The sequence below is a fragment of the Aptenodytes patagonicus genome, chromosome 27, assembly GCF_965638725.1.
Source record: "Aptenodytes patagonicus chromosome 27, bAptPat1.pri.cur, whole genome shotgun sequence".
NCBI lineage: Eukaryota > Metazoa > Chordata > Aves > Sphenisciformes > Spheniscidae > Aptenodytes > Aptenodytes patagonicus.
Window position 1 is genome coordinate 241,648 of NC_134975.1, and position 17,102 is coordinate 258,749.

General features: G+C 57.4%; 1 protein-coding gene across 2 annotated transcripts; it reads left to right on the forward strand.

Moving 5' to 3' along the window:
* The first annotated feature begins 2,949 nt into the window (after nucleotides 1-2,949).
* DPF2 (double PHD fingers 2) lies at nucleotides 2,950-17,102 on the forward strand. 2 transcript variants are annotated; one of them, XM_076360308.1, is made up of 12 exons: nucleotides 2,950-3,002; nucleotides 7,127-7,287; nucleotides 7,383-7,490; nucleotides 7,737-7,900; nucleotides 10,175-10,267; nucleotides 10,836-10,914; nucleotides 11,831-11,872; nucleotides 14,226-14,363; nucleotides 14,626-14,754; nucleotides 14,973-15,085; nucleotides 16,113-16,194; nucleotides 16,899-17,102. In XM_076360308.1, exons 1-12 carry the CDS (start codon nucleotides 2,971-2,973, stop codon nucleotides 16,973-16,975), a joined length of 1,218 nt encoding a protein of 405 aa, XP_076216423.1. In that variant the 5' UTR covers nucleotides 2,950-2,970; the 3' UTR covers nucleotides 16,976-17,102. The 2 variants fall into 2 exon arrangements, with proteins under 2 accessions (XP_076216423.1, XP_076216422.1); XM_076360307.1 differs by lacking the exon at nucleotides 11,831-11,872 and having other exon boundaries at nucleotides 2,952-3,002.

The following is a 17,102-nucleotide window of genomic DNA, read 5'->3' on the forward strand; positions in this document are numbered from 1 at the left end:
AAACCAATTTTTCAAGCCTTCAGTCTGCGAAATAATTAAGAAAATGAGGCTAACTGAGCTCGATCCAGGCAGCCGCTGGGTTTCATTTCGATTCAATTTTATGCTGTTACGGTTCAATCCTTACCTGGTCTAAACTGACGGACGGCGCTTCCTCCGAAAAACACCCATCCACGTGGCGACAACTTATTTTTATTGATTTTAGGATTTTCCTTACCGGAAATAATTCCAGTGAGGGGATGGGGGGGCATTTTAGAGCGTCGTTTGTAATTAATTTACCCCGGTGATGGCCTATTTCGATGGGAGATGTGGCTCAGAGCACGGGCCCGGCTAACACGCCGCAGCTGCTGTTTGGTCAAACAATTGGAAGGAAAAAAAGCCGGGAATGGATCGTTTTGGGTGGTTTTCAGAGCACTTTGCTTGTTTTTTATGTGGCCCAACATCCTCGTGCGGGGTGGGGTGGGTTGCGTCAATGCGGCAGTGCTTGTTTTCATGGATTTCACCGCAATTAGTGAATTAAATTGAGCCGGGGATGAAGATGTTTGAGTTTGCCCCCCACCTCTGCCTAATTATCAGCAGCAATTACAAAACCTCACTGAGAATCGCCACCGGATCTGGGCAAGGCCGGGCGGCAGCTTCCCCACGTTTCGAAATAACGCCACGGAGGTAACGGCCAAAATCCCCTTTTCTCCCCATTTTTGCTCCTTCCACTTATTCCAAGCCAGGGGGACGGGGTTGGGGGGCGTTAACGGCTTTAATTTGGCACCTCACTCGCTCTTGACGGCTCCCGCCTGCGTCCAAGCGGATCCGTTGCTCCCCTGCTCATCCCGCCCTGCTCCGGCGCTGGAATCGCGGCGCCTTCCCGAGCTGACAGCTCAACTCCGGTAGCTGGAAGAGAAACGGGAGCTGGTATTACGAGGGGCTAAACGGAAAGGATGCTTTAATTTGCTGGATTTTGGTGGTTTTCTACTGCGAAAAGGTGATGCTCCTTGTCTGCAACACACCTCCTCCCTCCCCTCTGCCCGCCGCTGCCCTCTCTTACCCACCTCTCAGACTATATTTGATATAAAACCCCTGAAATTATCCCAATCCTCCCCCCCCCCCCCCCCCCATTTTTCCAGGCATGGTCTCATCTTAGCTGCAAAAAAAAAATTTATTTAATTAATTTTTAGCTATTAGCAATAAAATCGTTTGGGATTCCCCCCCGCCCTGGGGTTTCTGCACAGGATGGGGGCTTCCTTCATCCCCTCCCTCCGTTCCGTCCTTAGTTAATCACTCCTCAAATTGCCGATTTATGCAAAAAGCTGTTGCTAAACCCTGGGGGTTTTTTTATACCCTGTTCTAAGAAGTGTGAATCACTCGGGCAGGAAGGCTGTTCCCTGCTGTGACTCAGCTGGCATGTGCCGAACAACCTCTTTCCCCCTCGCTTTTTCGGGGAGGTTTAAGGCAGAATAAGTCAACGAGGAGTTTGATTAATTCCAGGGGGGACAACGGGTGTCCACAAGCGGAGGGTTTGGGGGCTACAGGCTGACACTCGGCTGTTGGCAGTCCTACCTACCCCTCAACTTCTTTGTTATCCCAAGATTTCCGGGCAGCAGATTAACGACGCAATAAACTCGGCAAACGCCTACGCTGCCATTTGGCGTTTGACACACCCCCCCCACCCACCCCCGCTGTGGGTTCAGTGCGCCTGACCCCGCCACAACGCCTGTAGCCAGAGCGTCGCAACCGTTAATCACGGTGACAGACCGTTGATTTTTATTGACGGGGCAGGAAAATAAAGCGGCTGCCTGTATGCAAATAACAGCCTGTGCGGGATTAAGGGGAGGAGGAAGGGCAGAGAGAAAGGTTTAACCTTAGACGTAACCGAGAAAACCAATTTCCCAGCACACGGAAAAAACAAAACAAAACAAAACACACAGAAAGTGGAAGTAAGAAGGAAAATAGAGAGAGGAATTCACCTGGCCCCTGTTTTTGGACAAACCACACTTGCCGTGGGGTACGCAGGCAACCTTGTGTCTGCCTCACCACCCTGCAGGATGAATTTTGAGATCTCTGGTCGATTTAGGTTTGATAAAAAGGGAAAAGGGCTCCAAAATTTAAAATTTCTCCATGAATTTCTAGAGGAAAAAGAAGCTGGGGGAGGTTGGTTTTGGGGCACGGCAGTTGTGCCGGCACCAGGCGCTGAAACCATAAATACCTGTAGGGAATCTCTATGGAGGTTTGAGATCTGATGGGGAGGACCCTCATTTCATCCTCCCCCAACCCTCATCCCTCTTTCCTTGTCACCTCCTCCCCGCATCCTCCATCCTCCCCAGCCCGCCGCACTCCTCCTTCCTCGCCCCCCCCCCATCCAAACACCCTTCATCCCTCCCGGTTGCCTTCACCCCCTTTTCCATCCCTCCACCCTCCATTCTTACCCCTTTTCCTTCACCCCAGGTCTTTACTCTTCCACGTTTACCTCCCCTCGCTCTCCCTCCCCGCCACCCTTCATCCTCCCCCCCCATTTACCTCCCCCATTTTCTTCCTGCACCCTCACCCCGCCCCTTTTTCCTCTGATTTGCCCCTTTTCCCTTCACTTTCCTCCCCCATCCCGTTTTCCTTTCGCTCCTCGTCCATTTTGCCCCCCTTCTTCGCGCCTCTCCCCTCAGCTTTTCCCGCCTTTCCCCCCGCGCATGCGCCGAGGCTTCGCCCCCGCCGCGCAGGTAGCGGCGGGGGGGGGGAGGGGGGAATGACGCATGCGCACTGCGGCACTAACAGCCGCGCGCTTAGCGCGTGCGCCGACGCGAGGCGAGGGGGGGGGGGGGAAGGCGCGACTGCGCATACCCACACAGAGCGCGCAGCCGCGCTCCTGCGCAGGCGCAGAGCGGCCGCTCCCCCCCCCCCTCGCCGCGCATACGCTTCCCCCCCCTCCCCTCTCCGCCCGCCGCGCATGCGCGCTGGGCGGCGCAGGGCCCCGGCGGCGGAGGGAAGATGGCGGCGGTGGTACAGAATGTGGTGAAGCTGTGAGTGCGTCGTGTCTTCTCCCCCCCCCGCGGGGGGGGGGAAATGGTGCGGCCCGGCCCGGCCCGGCGCGGGAAGCGGGGTTCCCTCCCCCGCCTCCGTGTCGCGGGCGGGACCAAGTGGGCGGGGGGGGGGGGGGGGAAGGGGAGGAGGGGGAAACGCTCATTGTTCGGGGGGAACTTTGCTGGGGGGGGGGTGTGTGTGGAGAATTCCTCCGTGCGGTTCCGTGAGGGGAGACCCCCCCCCCAGTATGGCGCTCTAAGGAGGCTTATAGAGCCCCGGGGGTGGGGTCCCCTGAGAGGGGGGCCTATAGAGGCCAAGGGATGGGGGTCCCCCCTGTATCGCCCTGTGAGAGTGCCCTGTGGAGGCCAAAGGCGGGGGAGTTACCCTGTACATCCCTGTGAGAGGGTCTTATAGATCCCGGGGGATGTGCTTACCCCCGTAAGGTTCTTTGAAGGGGGCCTGATAGAGTGGGAATTTCCCCCCTGTATGGTCCTGGGAGGGGTCCTATAGAGCCCAGGGGTGCCCCCCCCCCATATGGCCCGGTGAGGGGGGCTCTATAGAGCCCTGAGTGCGGATGTTCCCCTGTATGGCCCTGTGTGGGTGGCCCTAGGAGCGAGGCACCCCCCCCATATGGCTCCATATGGGCTGCCATATGTCCTCGTGGGTGGGGGAAAAGGTTCCTGCTTTATGGTCCTATACGGCTGTACCCTATAGAGCCCGGGGTGGGGGGGTGTCTCCTCAATATGTCCTTGTGAGAGGGGAAGCTATAGAGCCCTTGGGATGGAGGTTTCCCTCCCCATACAGCCCTATGAGAGGGGCCCTATAGAGCCCCAGGGGTGAGGTTCCCCCATATAGCCCCATAAAGGCTGAGGGTAGGGGTCTACCCCCTATACAGCCCCTACAAGCTGGGGGGGGCCATATATACCCTTGGGGAGGTATATAGCCCCCCCACTATCCACCCTGCTATAGTAAGGAGTGTACAGGAGGTCCCCTCTATAGCCCTATAAGGGAGGCCCATCCTGCCTGGATGGGATCTGTGGACTCGGAGATGTTTGTTGACCTTTTTTTGGCGTCTCCCGGTGGCTTTTTGGCATTTCCAGGGTTTTTTGGCGTCTCCCTTTAGCTGGCGGCGCCTCGGCCACGGCACCGTTGCGTCCCTGCCGCAGTTTCCTCCAAAACCTCCGTTCTTGGCGGGGTGTTGGCGCAAAACGGGGCGGGACCCGGGTCTTCTCCGATGAGATGAGGGTTCGTTAAGAGGTGTTGGGGTCTCCTCTGATGAGCTGGGGTTCGTTAAGAGAGGTGACGGCTGTGGGTCCGTCCGTCTTGCAGCCTTTCCACCCGCAGATGCGTTAGCGAAGCTGCTGGAGAAACTCGTGGCCGGCCGAGGGCGCGGGCAGACGTCCTGCTGCATTTTGGGGACCCCTTTCTTGGATCGTTTCTGAGAGAAGCACAAACTGTGAGTCGCAAACCACCTTTTTCAGACTCTTCTTGCCCCGAATCGACGAGCCGACGCTTCGCAATGACACGACTTCTCCTGTGGATCTGCAGCTTTCAGTGAAGTTGAGCACGTGAAACAGCGTCTCGCCTTACCCGGCTTCGTCACGCGAACGTATTTTATTTATTTTAGAAGCTGCCGTTGGGTTTCGAGGCTGGATTTTTTCCGTTGCAGCTTGCCGGCCAGGACGATGGAGAGGAGCATGGCAGGATTTGGTTTTTTTACTTTTTAAAGCCGTTCCCCGGGCCGTTCTCATATCTCCGGCTACCGTCGGCAAAGAGTTTGGTCTACCAAATCCCTCCCTGCTTTATTTTTCTCCCAACGACTGCAGCAGTTAGGGCAGGACAGTCTCCCAACGACGACTTTTTGGGGCTTTAAATCACTCCCCTTCCTGCGCAGGTGCACGTTACCCACCTCGGCACGAAGCCTGCCGTGCCTTTTCCCGGCGGTTTTGGGGATGGAGGTAGTCACGTCATTTTTTTTTTTCGGCTGTTTCCATGCCGTGATCTCTTACCAACGGTGCTAAAACACATAAAACCACCCGGTTATTTCCGCAGCGATCCGCTGACGCGATGTGCTTTACTGGAAGCTGCTGTTGAGGGTACTTAGGACTTGCTGAGCAGCCGTAGAAGGCTCTAAGCCACGCCGAGTCCGCAGGGAGCAATAATCGGGTTCGTTAGAGCTGTTTAAAACACGTTAGTCCTTCCTGACGGCTTCGTTAGCTCTTTACTTGTGCATTCGGCGCAGATTTTAAGCGGCGCTTCTCCTCAGCGGAGCTTTCTCGAGGTTGTTTTGCGGTTGCCCGTGGGGATCGGCGAGCGTCCGTGCCTCAAAACACCCCTCGGTTCTGGGGGGACGAAGACCTCCAGGCGGCGTAAGGGAAGGTTATAGGGTCGAACATCGGAGCCGGAGACGAGATCTCTGCTTTTAACGTGTCCCGTGGTCCCTCTCCATCCCCTCAGCGCGTACTTTAAAACCCATTTCACGAAGCTTTTTTAGGTGCCGAAGCCAAATCCTGGTGCGTTTCTCACCCAGCCCAGGAGCCCTCCGTTAATTTGCAGTTAAAACAACCGCAGATTATTGTTTTGGGGGCCGATTGCCTCTTTTTCCCCCCACCAAACGCCGAAATCAGGCCAGCGGGAGAGAAATAAGTTGGACAACCAAACTCTTTTTGGGTCTGTATTACCATAAACACCGAGTTTTCCTCCTCTGTGCAATCCTCCTGTTGGCAGGGCTTCACTTGGACGTTACAAGGAAGTTTTAGGGCTCCGCATCGTTGGTTATCGGGGCGCAAATTGAGCTGTCGAGGAGCGGCGTGGGGATTTAGGAGGCAATTAAAAGCTCCGGGAGGGATTTACGTCCCCAAACTCCAGGAGCGTGACAGTCGCCTGCGCCTGAGCCTGGGATTTGGGCTCCCTCTGCAGCCAGCAGAGAGAAAAAAGCAGTTTGGGACCTTTCTCGTCGCTCCTAACTCCTGCTGTGACACCGTTCCCCGCTTCCGAAATCGCTGCTGTCACGCCAAGTGCGGCGAGACGAACCCCATTTCTCCGTCACAGCTCCGGCTGACCGGGCTCCGTAAGGAAACGAGCGCGGCAATCCTCATTTGCATTTAATATTTACCAATATCATCTTCTTTTCAGTTATCCCCTCTCTGCCTGTTGGTTTTCTTCTGGCCGTCTCCCCGCGCATCCAACTTCTACCTGCGCTGGAATAAAAACCCCATGACGAAGCAATCTCTGTCCCGTCTCCTTTTCCTCCATCGGGCAAGATATTTCACGTACCGCGCGTGCTTCCTCGCAGGCAGCCTTTCGGCTCGTTATTCACTCGTCTAAATTAGCCGTCTCAGGAGCGTGGGCGATTACGGGGCTCCCTGGGCTCTGTGCAGTCGTTCCAGCCCGTATTAAAGTGCTAAGATCAATATATATTGATATAAACAAAGAGTTGCATCTCCTCTCCTGGCGCCGGGGAGGGAAAAGCTCGATCTCCGGCAGCCGAGCAGACTCTCGGCTCTTCCCCTCTCCCCGCCACAGGCGGCGAGGAAGATCTCACCGTCCAAATCACTGTAGTTACAGCTACGGGGCTGCGACGCGGCTGTTGCAGCCCTGACGGTCTCCGGTTGAAGGAGGAGCGTAGGGATGTGGCACGAAGAGGTCGTGCTCTTAGAAAAGAGGACGGGGCACGATTAACGCGCTTCAGGAAACCAGAGAGGTGCCCGCGGCCGCTCGAATCCATTGGTAATGCGTAGATGCCGGTGCGGGCTTCTCACAGAAGGCTTTGGGGGCATGAAAAATCCCCTCTTAACGCCGAGGGGATCTCTTAACGATGCCACATTTTGTCTGCCGGCGGTGAGGAAGGCTGTAATCGCCTGTCGCGGTGGTCCCCGTGTCTCTGTGCTTTTGCTGGGCGAGGGGACATCGCCCTCCTCCCCGTCGAATATCGCGTCGAGTCGCGTCTTCACCTCGCAGAGGTGATATTTCAGGCTGCGCTTCCTCCGAGCAGGGGTCCGGGAAGGAACGTGGCCTTTCCCTTTCCCGGCGGATGCGTGCCGGGGCTGGAATTGGGGCTCAGGGTGGTTGGGGCGAGCGTTGAACCTCTTTTTTCCCTTCCCCCCCCCCCCCAACCCGGCAGCCTCGGGGAGCAGTACTACAGGGATGCCATGGAGCAGTGCCACAACTACAACGCCCGGCTGTGCGCCGAGAGGAGCGTCCGCCTCCCTTTCCTCGATTCCCAGACCGGGGTGGCCCAAAGCAACTGCTACATCTGGATGGAGAAACGTCACCGAGGGCCAGGTACACGGGGCGGGACGGGGGGGGGAAAGCCGGGTTGGGGACGAGGGGTCGGTGCGTGTCGTCGCCTCGGATAATTTTGGGGGCTTTTATTAAAGGTTTAGCCGCTGGGCAGCTTTACTCCTACCCTGCGCGCCGCTGGCGGAAGAAACGCCGTGCTCATCCTCCGGAGGACCCGAGGCTTTCCTTCCCTTCTATCAAACCAGGTAAATCCTTCCCACCGCCACTCTCTGCACGCGGTAAGGGGTGGGGGGGCTTTTTTGGGGGGGGGGGGGGCCCAAATAGCACCGGATGGTGGTAAACATCAGCGAGGGTTGGTAAACACCTTCGCCTGACCCTGCTGCGGCGGGGAAGCTCGCGAACGTGGCTGGGTTAAGATGGGATCTCGGCACGTGCCGACGTTCCGCCCTGATTTTTCTCTTCCCTTTCCCCCCGCCACCGGCTCCTTGCAGACACCGATCAGACCCTGAAGAAGGAAGGGCTGATCTCTCAGGACGGCAGCAGCCTGGAAGCCCTGTTGAGGACCGACCCGTTGGAGAAACGTGCCCTCCCGGACCCCCGCATCGACGACGACAGCCTGGGCGAGTTCCCCGTCACCAACAGCCGTGCGCGGAAGGTACGGCGGAGAGAGGGTCTCCTCCCCTGTCTTGGGAAGGGGAACTTCGGGGTAAACCACGCACATCTCCACGACACCGCTCTGATTTTCCACCCCCTTCCTCTTCCCCTCCTGCCTTTGCCGCGTCTTTTAGCCGCAGCAGAAGGATTTGGGATGGATTTTGGGGGGCAGAGATGATGCTACCAGCCTCGTGGGGCTACCGCAGAGCGGGAAGCCAGGGTTTGGCTCCCTACGGCGTTGTCGTGTAGACAGGTGGATATTCCCCTCCTCACAATCTAGTTAGAAACTCCCCTAGTTCCCAGGAATGGAGTTTCTGGCCCCAAAATTCAGGGGAAGGGAGTTTCTGGCCCCAAAATTCAGGGGAAGGGAGTTTCTGGCCCCCAAATTCAGGGTTTTATCGTGTCTAGGCATCCAGTTTAAGGCTCTGCACTGGGCGTCTCTCCACCCAGGACAGCTTTCATCCCTCATTGACCCACGGACCCTTGCGAAATGGCCGTGGTGGGGGGCTGATGTGCCGGGATTTCGAGGTGCCGGTCCCCATCCCTGCCATCTCCTCCCTGTCCCGGCTTCGTTTTTCCTCCGTGAGCCCTGTTGCGGCAAGCGCAGGTTTTTCATCGCCTCATCTCCTTGCTGCTTTTTGGTTCCCTGAGTAGAGACGAGCTCCGAGACATCTTGTCAAGCCAGACTCCTTTTATTCCTACTCGTATCCGAAGCTTTTTTCCCTTTCTTTATGGCAAATTTATTTCAAAAAGAGATTTTTAGCTGTTGCACAGGAGTAAGAAGGATGTTCAGCCAACTCGTCAAAGTGCTGTCTTCTCCGCGAGCCCTTTGCGAACGGGCTCTGGAAGAGAAAGCAGAGTTAAGCTTTGAAACGAAGGCATGGGAAGGAAGAACAAGCCGAGGCCGAGCGTTTAGCAAGGTTACAAGTGTCTGGTTTCTTTTTGCATCGAGAAACTAATCCAGCGTCGTTATAAATCACATGAACTAGTTCTGGAAAGGGTTTTGGCTGGTTGCAAGTCGAAGCCGTCTCGCTGCTGCCTGGGCGTTTGGGCCGCTCTGGTGATGGTTTGGCCTCTTCCCGTCGCAGCTGGCTCGTGGGGTGTGTTTAATGCCAGGGAAAGGCTGTTTTTCAACACCTATTTTATGATTTTCCCCGCTGGTGGTGTTTCCCCTGTCCCTGCAGTTAATCCCCGCCTGGTGTGAAAGGGCTTTACGCGACGGCTAGCGAAGCTCGGAGCAGACAGCCCTGGTTTGGTGGAGAAACAAGTGAGCCGGGGGAAGAGGAGACGGCAAATCTGTCTTCTGCAGAAAAAAGGGACTCGGGTCTTCCCCCTTTCCTCCCTCAGCTGGATAATTTGGGTCCAGCGGCCCCTTTTCACCCTGATTTGGCACAACTCGGAAACTTCTGTAAATATTAAGGCTCTACCAAGATCTGGAGCTGGATAAAACCTTCCCCGCTCTCCATCCTTCATCAGACTCGCCGATGCTTTGCTGTTAATCGATGTTGGGATTGTAGGAGCTCCCCCTTTTCCCCCTCGGAGCTGCAAATCGGACTTGAAACCCGCTGCGACCGCTGTCGTAGCTGCTTTTTGCTGCCGAACCCCCCCCCCCCGCCGGCCTGATCCGTGGGGTGGAAAAGCCTTGGCTTAGCGGATCGCAGCCCGGCTCGGTACGGATTAGCCCCCGGTTCAGCCTGGAGGGGACGTCTTGCACCACCGAAGCCTTTCTCCTGTTGCGGTTCTTGCGAGGCGAGTTGGTTTTCTTTAGACCACTTCGTTAGCCGACCGCTCTGACGATAGGCCGTATCCCGCAGGCTTCCGCTTCACCTCCTTACCCGCCAACGGCTGCAGTTTAATAGATCCCCCCCCCCCAAATAAGCACAGAGCAGAGCAAGGCGTGCGATACTGCGGTGTAGTTTTTCTAAAACAAAAAAAACCCGTATTTTGCCCTTCCTGGGCTTTTCTAAGCCTGGGCTTTTTCCAAACCTCGTCTCTTTTTGCCTTTTCCTTGATGACTTTTTTTTTTCCAAGCGTCTTCACGCCGTGTTGGGCCCTTCTGTGACTTTTGGGGGGATAAAATGTACCAGATCCCTTCTCCCTCCCCAAAAACTTCACATCCGTTCTCCTCCTTCAGTATTACGGGTTCGAAATGGATTCGGCTGCCGACGGGTGACCCGCGGCCGCGCTGACGTATCTCGCTCCCCGATTTTTTTCCCCCTTTTCCCTCGATCCGTGCCGAGGTTTTGTCTGCAATAACCCCTTTCTTCTTCCCTAGCGGATTCTTGAGCCGGATGACTTCCTGGACGATTTGGATGACGAAGACTACGAAGAAGATACGCCCAAGCGGAGAGGGAAGGGGAAAGCCAAGGTGAGGGCAGCCGGGTGGGTCTGGCTGGGTCCCGGCGTTGTTTTGGTGGCCATTCCCGGCAAATTCGAGACGTTGCCGGTGCTGAAACAGCCCCCGACGCCTGCCAGGGGCGTCGACCGTGTCCGCGTTGAACCTCACGGTGGGGAAAACTCGGGCGTGCTTGACCTGGTGGGCAGGACGAGCAGAAAACACACCCCGGGGGCTTGAGTAACTCATGTTCGTTAGCCACTAACGAACGTTAGTCACCCCAAACCACCTACCGCGCGAGAGAGACTGCGTGGCGAGAGGATGGCAGAGAGACCTCGCGTGGATCTGCCCCTTCCCAAAGCGGGAAGGACCCGCTGAGGATCCCGAGGGATTTGGGTCATCCGTCGATGCCTTCCGCCCCACGCAGCGGTCCTCGCTGCTCGCATCCGACAGCCATTTCGGGCTGTACCCACTACGTGGCAGTGTTGGATCGCGCTTTTCTCCGACGCCGGATCACCGGTGTTGTCCTCCCCACCACCCAGGAGCCTTTTGGGCCACAATTTTGCCTAAACCTTGGCTTTTTCCCCTTGTTTTTTCCCAGGGCAAAGGTGTCGGAGGGGCTCGCAAGAAACTGGACGCGGCTATATTAGAAGACCGGGATAAACCCTACGCTTGTGACAGTGAGTACTAAAAACCTCTCCTCGCCGCTTAAGGGCCCGGGAGCGGAGCCAGGCTGCGTTGCTTTTGGGATCCATCGTTTTTTCCGCTGGGATTTGGGTTTTAAACCTCAAAAAGGTAGATTTACGCATCCGGGGGAGGGTGTTTTTGAACCCCTCGGACTCTCAGCCCTCCTCCGACGGTCGAAGATGGCTGGAGTTTTCCCACCGGGAACGCGGTCCTCTCGCCCCGAGCGAAGGGCTCTGCAGCCACCCGGTACGTAGAAATGAGGATAAAACCTCTCCCGGTCTTGCAAACAGCCCCCCGCAAAGGTTGAAAAGAGCCCCCCCCATTTTCTCAGCCGGCTTTCGAGTTGGATCTGTGTCCGTCAGGCTGGTTTTGAAGCCGGCCGTAGTCGTTCCCTCCCCGCCCCCCTCCGCCCCGACCCTCGCGCTATCGTGCCTCGTTAAAGCCACTTAATGAGTTTGTAGCGGTGAAAACGCAACGCCGTGCGCTGGTCCTGGCTCTGGCTAAAAACTTCCTCAGCTCTAGGGGGCGGGGGATTTTATTTCCGAGGCCGTACCTTGCTGGCCCGCTCCTCTGCGAGCCCAGGGTTGCCGCTGCTTCCTCCTCACCTCCCTCCTCCTCCTCAAGCTGGGGAAGGGGCGGGGGGGTGTGGTGGGGGTGAAGCAATTTAACAGGGCAAACGGAGCAAAAAAGGGCAAGCGAGGCTTTGAAATTACCTTTCTCTCTTCTTCCTCCTGTCCTGCGAGAGCTGACACTAGCTTCTTCCAAAAAAAACCCACCCCGAACCCCGAGTAGTTGTGTTTTTCCCCCCCCTTTTTTCTTGTTTTAAGAGTCCGTCTGTCGCTTGGCACGGGTGCGTGTGCGTGACCTGGTGTGTGTGTGTTTTCTCACGACTCTCTTTCTGTGTTTCAGATAGTTACAAACAAAAGCATACCTTGAAACCTCCCGATCGAGGTAGTCCACTCTCTGTCTGCTTTTTTTATTTCCTTCCTGCCTTTCTTCTCCTGAAATGTTAGGGTTTTGGTTTTTTTTTTTTTTTCACCAAACCTCGCTGGAGCCTGCGGGGAAAAGGCCGGGGCCGGGGCGGGGGGGGACGCGGGAGAAGGGGAGGGAGAAGCCAAAGGTCACCGAGCGACGTCAAAGCCGGCCTCCCCGCCGGCAGCGGGATTCGGCAGCTCCTCTCCGGGGCTCGCCTGACCCTTTTCCAGCAGGGAAAGAGCGGTCGTGCGTGCCAGCAAGAGCCGCCTCCCGAGAGGGAAAACAAAGATTAATCCCCCCCCGCCGCCGTGGCGGGGATGGGAAAAAACACCGTGTTTCCACCAAACCCCTGCCCTCGCTCCCAAATCCCGCGCGCCCGGGACGTGCCCCCTTCCTTTTAAGACACGCCAAAGTACGTTGCTGCTTCTCTTGCAGGAAAAAAAAACCCCAAAACCCCACCTTTTTGCTTTAAAATAAGCCCCAGAATGGGTCGGGTGCAGGTTGGGACGTTGGCAGCGGGCTGCGAATAAACACCCCGCGGCCAAGCCGGAGAGCCGAGATCGTCTTCGCGGCGGCTCCTCTTGCCGTTCGGGAGGAGGAAACCCGACTCGTGTTTCGATACCGGCCTGCCTGGGGGGGGGGGTGTGTGTGTGGTTTTTTTTTGGGCGGGGGGGAAAGGTCAGTTTTAAACCCCGGGGGAAGAAAACGCCGCCCGCCAGCTCCGCGTGGCTGCTCACGGGGCCGACCCCGTCATGCCCTCGGTTGGCTCTGGAAAGCCGGAATTTGATGTAATAAGGTTGTAATTGCTGCCACGGCTGCTTTTCGGGCTGCTTTCCCCCCCCCCCTCCTTCGCCGGGTTTGCGCCGCTTTGCCGAGCCGCTCCGGACCTGCCGATGCCAAACGTATTCCCCGGGGCGGCGAGCATCCCGCAGATCCCTTTGCTCGGGGAGGGGGAGGAAATCTGCGGCTTTCGCCCCGAAAAGCTGACGCCGGCTGCTTGCGTCGGGCTCTCTTAGGGGGCTTCAAACCCCGTCCTCGGCGAGCAGGCTGAGCTGGGCTGCTTTCCCCCCCCCCCCGCCGCTATTTTCGGAGTGAGTCGATGGCGTGAGAGGGGATGCAAGCCCTGGTGGGGTTTCTCCAGGCTTCAAGCGAACCTGGAAGTGGATCCGGAAAAAATCCGGGATGTTAACGGAAAAGCTCCAGGCTCGGGAAATCTCATCCCAAAGCGATTTTTTTTCCCGACTTGCCTGGCTTGCCCCGAAAAGACGTGGGGAAAACCCCTCGCCAAATCCGTCCACCGGGCCCCGTAAATCCCGCTCCGGCTCTTTCTGGGGGGGATTTCACCCCGATTCCCATCCTCGTGCCCGGCCAGCCTCCCTCCTCTACCGTGCCGGCAGTAGGAGGCTGCAAGGCCAGCGCCGGCTTCGTGCTCGTCCTGCCCGCGCTTAGACGGGGGCTGAAAGGGGGGTTTCGGGATGACCTCGGAGCCTCGCGGCTAAAAACCTGCCGAAAAAACCCGCCGGAAAACCGGTGACGGCGAGCTGGGAGCCCGCTCCCTGGCAGGGAAGGCGCTTCCCCGGTCCATGGGTGCTCGGGAGGTCTCCCCAAGGAAGCACCTGCCGCCGGACCGAGGGCGTAAGCTCCCGACCCTGCAAGAAACGGGGCGGAAAGCGGGCAAAGCGATGGCGTTGGGGGCGGTGGGCGATTTCACGCCGCGCTCGGGTCAGGTTTGAAGGAACCAGGTGGGTCCAGAGGAGGGAGCGGAGCCGAGATGTGCCCGTGGCGGCTGCGGTTTCCCTCCTCGGGGTCCCCCCCCCAAAAAAAAAATCTCCCCTTCGCGCACGTTGAAGACAACCTCGATTTTTTTTTTTTTTACCCGGCTGGTGTAGGAGGTGGGTTTTGGGTGGGAAATCCCCCCCCACAAGTATCTTTCCGACCGGCTTTTGCCGCTTGGATTGATCGCCGTGTGGTTTCGCTCCTTTACCGAGGGCTGTAAAGCTGCGTTTATCGAGCCACCGTCGTTACCCGGCCGTGGTGGGTATCGATCGCCCACCAAATCACCTTTAGCCCTCCCGCGGTGCGATGCGCAGAGGAAGCTGCGGTGCCTCTCCGGCTGTTCCAGACCCGATCCGGAGGGTCCAGCCCCAAACCCCTTCGTTAGGGTCTTCCTGGGTGGTTTTAATAAATTCCAGGTGATTTGGGGGCGGAAGGGGAGCAGCCGTCTGTGCTCAAAGCCCGGAGACGGGACCGGGGGATGCCGGATGATTTGGGGTGCGGGGTCTCGCTCCCCGCCGGGGTGAACTCAGACTTTTCCCATTTCTATCCGTAGTCTGCGGGAAGCGATACAAGAATCGGCCGGGATTGAGCTACCACTACGCTCACTCCCACCTGGCCGAGGAAGAAGGCGACGACAAGGACGATTCGCAGCCCCCCACTCCCGTCTCGCAGCGATCGGAGGAGCAGAAATGTAAGCAAAACACGCCCCCTCCGCCAAAATCCCCGTCGTGAAAAAGGCAGCAAAGCCGGGAAACCACCCGTGCCGGGGCTGGGAGCGAGCAGCGTCCCTTCCCCGATGCTTCTGAGCACCGTGGCATCGCCCCGGGGCTCGGAAGTTGCCGGAAAGGCAGCTCCGAGCGTCGGGATTTGCGCCGTGGCAGTGTTTTCTCCTAGTCCCGTGCAGAAAGCCTTCGCCCCGCGGCTAATCCGTCTCTCCCGCTCTGCTTTTCCAGCCAAGAAAGGACCCGACGGCTTAGCTTTGCCCAACAACTACTGCGATTTCTGCCTGGGAGACTCCAAAATCAACAAGAAGACGGGGCAACCGGAGGAGTTGGTCTCGTGCTCGGACTGCGGGCGATCAGGTAAGGGGGGGCGGGGGGGAAAAACGTCCTCCCCGCCGCGGGCATCGCCAAACCATCCCCGGCATCTTCGCCCGCCCGGAGAAGCCGAGGATTTGGGTCGGAGGCTGGGGAGAAGGTGGTTTTCTCCCCGCCGTGGGGCTCTTCCCCGACCCCGCCGGTTCCAAGGGCTGCCTTCCTCCCCTCCCCTGCCTTCACTCGCGTTCCTGCCTGCTTCCCAGGGCACCCCTCCTGCCTGCAGTTCACCCCGGTGATGATGGCGGCCGTCAAGACGTACCGCTGGCAATGCATCGAGTGCAAGTGCTGCAATATCTGCGGCACCTCCGAGAACGACGTGAGTACCCCCGGAACGACGGGAGCACCCTCGGAACGACGGGAGCACCCCCCACCTCCCCTCTCCCGGGAGGAGCGGGGCACCCTCCGGGGACACCCCGGGGTGTCGTCCCCTCCGGCCCTGCGGCGTAGGGATGGGGAAAAGCCCCCCCGGAGGGTTTGTGAGCAGCCTCTTGCTTTGGGGAGGTTTTAATAATCCGTAGGAGGCGTCGGAGGCTTTTTTGCGGGAAATCTTTGTGCTTTCAGAGTCCGCAGGGCACGGCAGAGGCTTTTTGGGGGGAAAATCTTTGTGCTTTTAATGGTCCGTAGCGCAGAGCAGTCTTTCTGGGGGAAATTTTTGTGCTTTAATAGTCCGTAGGACACGGGAGAGTCTGTTTTGGGGGAAATTATTTTGCTTTTAATGGTCCATAGGACAGAGCGGAGTCTTTTTTGGGGGAAACCTTTGTGCTATAATAGTCTGTACGACACAGGAGAGATTTTGGGGGGGGAAATCTTTGTGCTTTTATAGATCGTAGGACACAGGAAAGTCTTTTTTAGGGGAAATCTTTGTGCTTTTATAGACTGTAGAACACGGGAGAGCCTTTTTTTGGGGAAATCTTTGTGCTTTTAATGGTCCGTAGCGCAGAGCAGTCTTTCTGGGGGAAATCTTTGTGCTTTAATAGTCCGTAGGACACGGGAGAGTCTGTTTTGGAAGAAATCTTTGTGCTTTAGTAGTCCACAGGACACTGCAGTCTTTTTTGCGGGAAATTGTTGTGCTTTTAAAGGTTCGTAGCACAGAGCGGTCTTTTGGGGTGAAATCTTTGTGCTTTAATAGTCCGTAGGACACGGCAAAAATCTTTCTTTGGGGGAAAAGGTTGTGCTTTTGGTAGTCCGGAGGACACGGCGATGTCTTTCTGGTCGCTCCGACAGAGCTTGGAAGACGACAGAGAGGGACCCTCGTCCCCTCCACGTTGTCCTTAAGCCCAGGCCGGGTTGAATCATCCGAATTTTCCCCCTTTCCCCCCCCCCCCCCCCCCCCCTCGGCTTAGGACCAGCTGCTCTTCTGCGACGACTGCGACCGCGGCTACCACATGTACTGTCTCACCCCCCCCATGTCGGAGCCGCCCGAAGGTGAGTGCCGCTCCTCCGGCTTCCCCCCCCAAACCCCCGTCCTCCCTCTCTGCTTCGGAAACGGGTCAAAACAAGCGGAATTCAGCCCAGGATATTTCTCAGCCGTGCGGACCCGCTTCCGCCCGTGTGTTTTGGGGGCAGTCGGGGATCTGTCGTGGCACGATCGGAAACGACGGGGTCCGTCGTTGCGGCTGTTCCCCAATCATTCCTCCTCTGCTCCGCTGGAGAAGTGGAAAAGCCTTTTCCCACCCCAAAACCCATCACCGACATCCCTTGCGCCCTGAAATGGCTCCATATGGGCCGGTAAAGCCGAGAGGCATCGCTCTTCCTCCTCCTCTTCCTCCCACCTTCGACTCATGGCGTCGAAGCAAAAAAAAAAAAACCCCACCAAAACCCCCCAGCTTTCACAGCAACAACAGAAAAAAAAAAACCCCCAACCCCAAGATCTCGATGACGCCTCACAAGTGGTTAATTATCCCGGCGGTTTTAATTATCAACCCCTCTCCTGGCCGCCTTCGCTTGAAGGTTAACGAGGAGGAGGAAGGCTCGCCGGGTCACAAATCCACAAACAGCCCTGTAAAACCCCCCCCCCCCACCACCACCACCACCTCGCTCCTTCTCTACATGTAATTAGCAAGCCGTGACCCTTAACGAAGCCCTAACGAGGGCGAAACCGGGCCACCCACGTGTCCTTCTCTCCGCAGGGAGCTGGAGCTGCCACTTGTGTCTGGACCTGCTGAAGGAAAAAGCCTCCATCTACCAGAACCAGAACAACTCCTGATCCCGCTCCGCCGACGGGACGGGCTCCCCGGTGCCCCCCTTCCACGCATTTTCCCTTTTATTTTTGGAGGGGGGGGGTCTTTTTTTCATTTTTTTCCAACCTTTCCATGTTTTTTGGTTGATTTGGG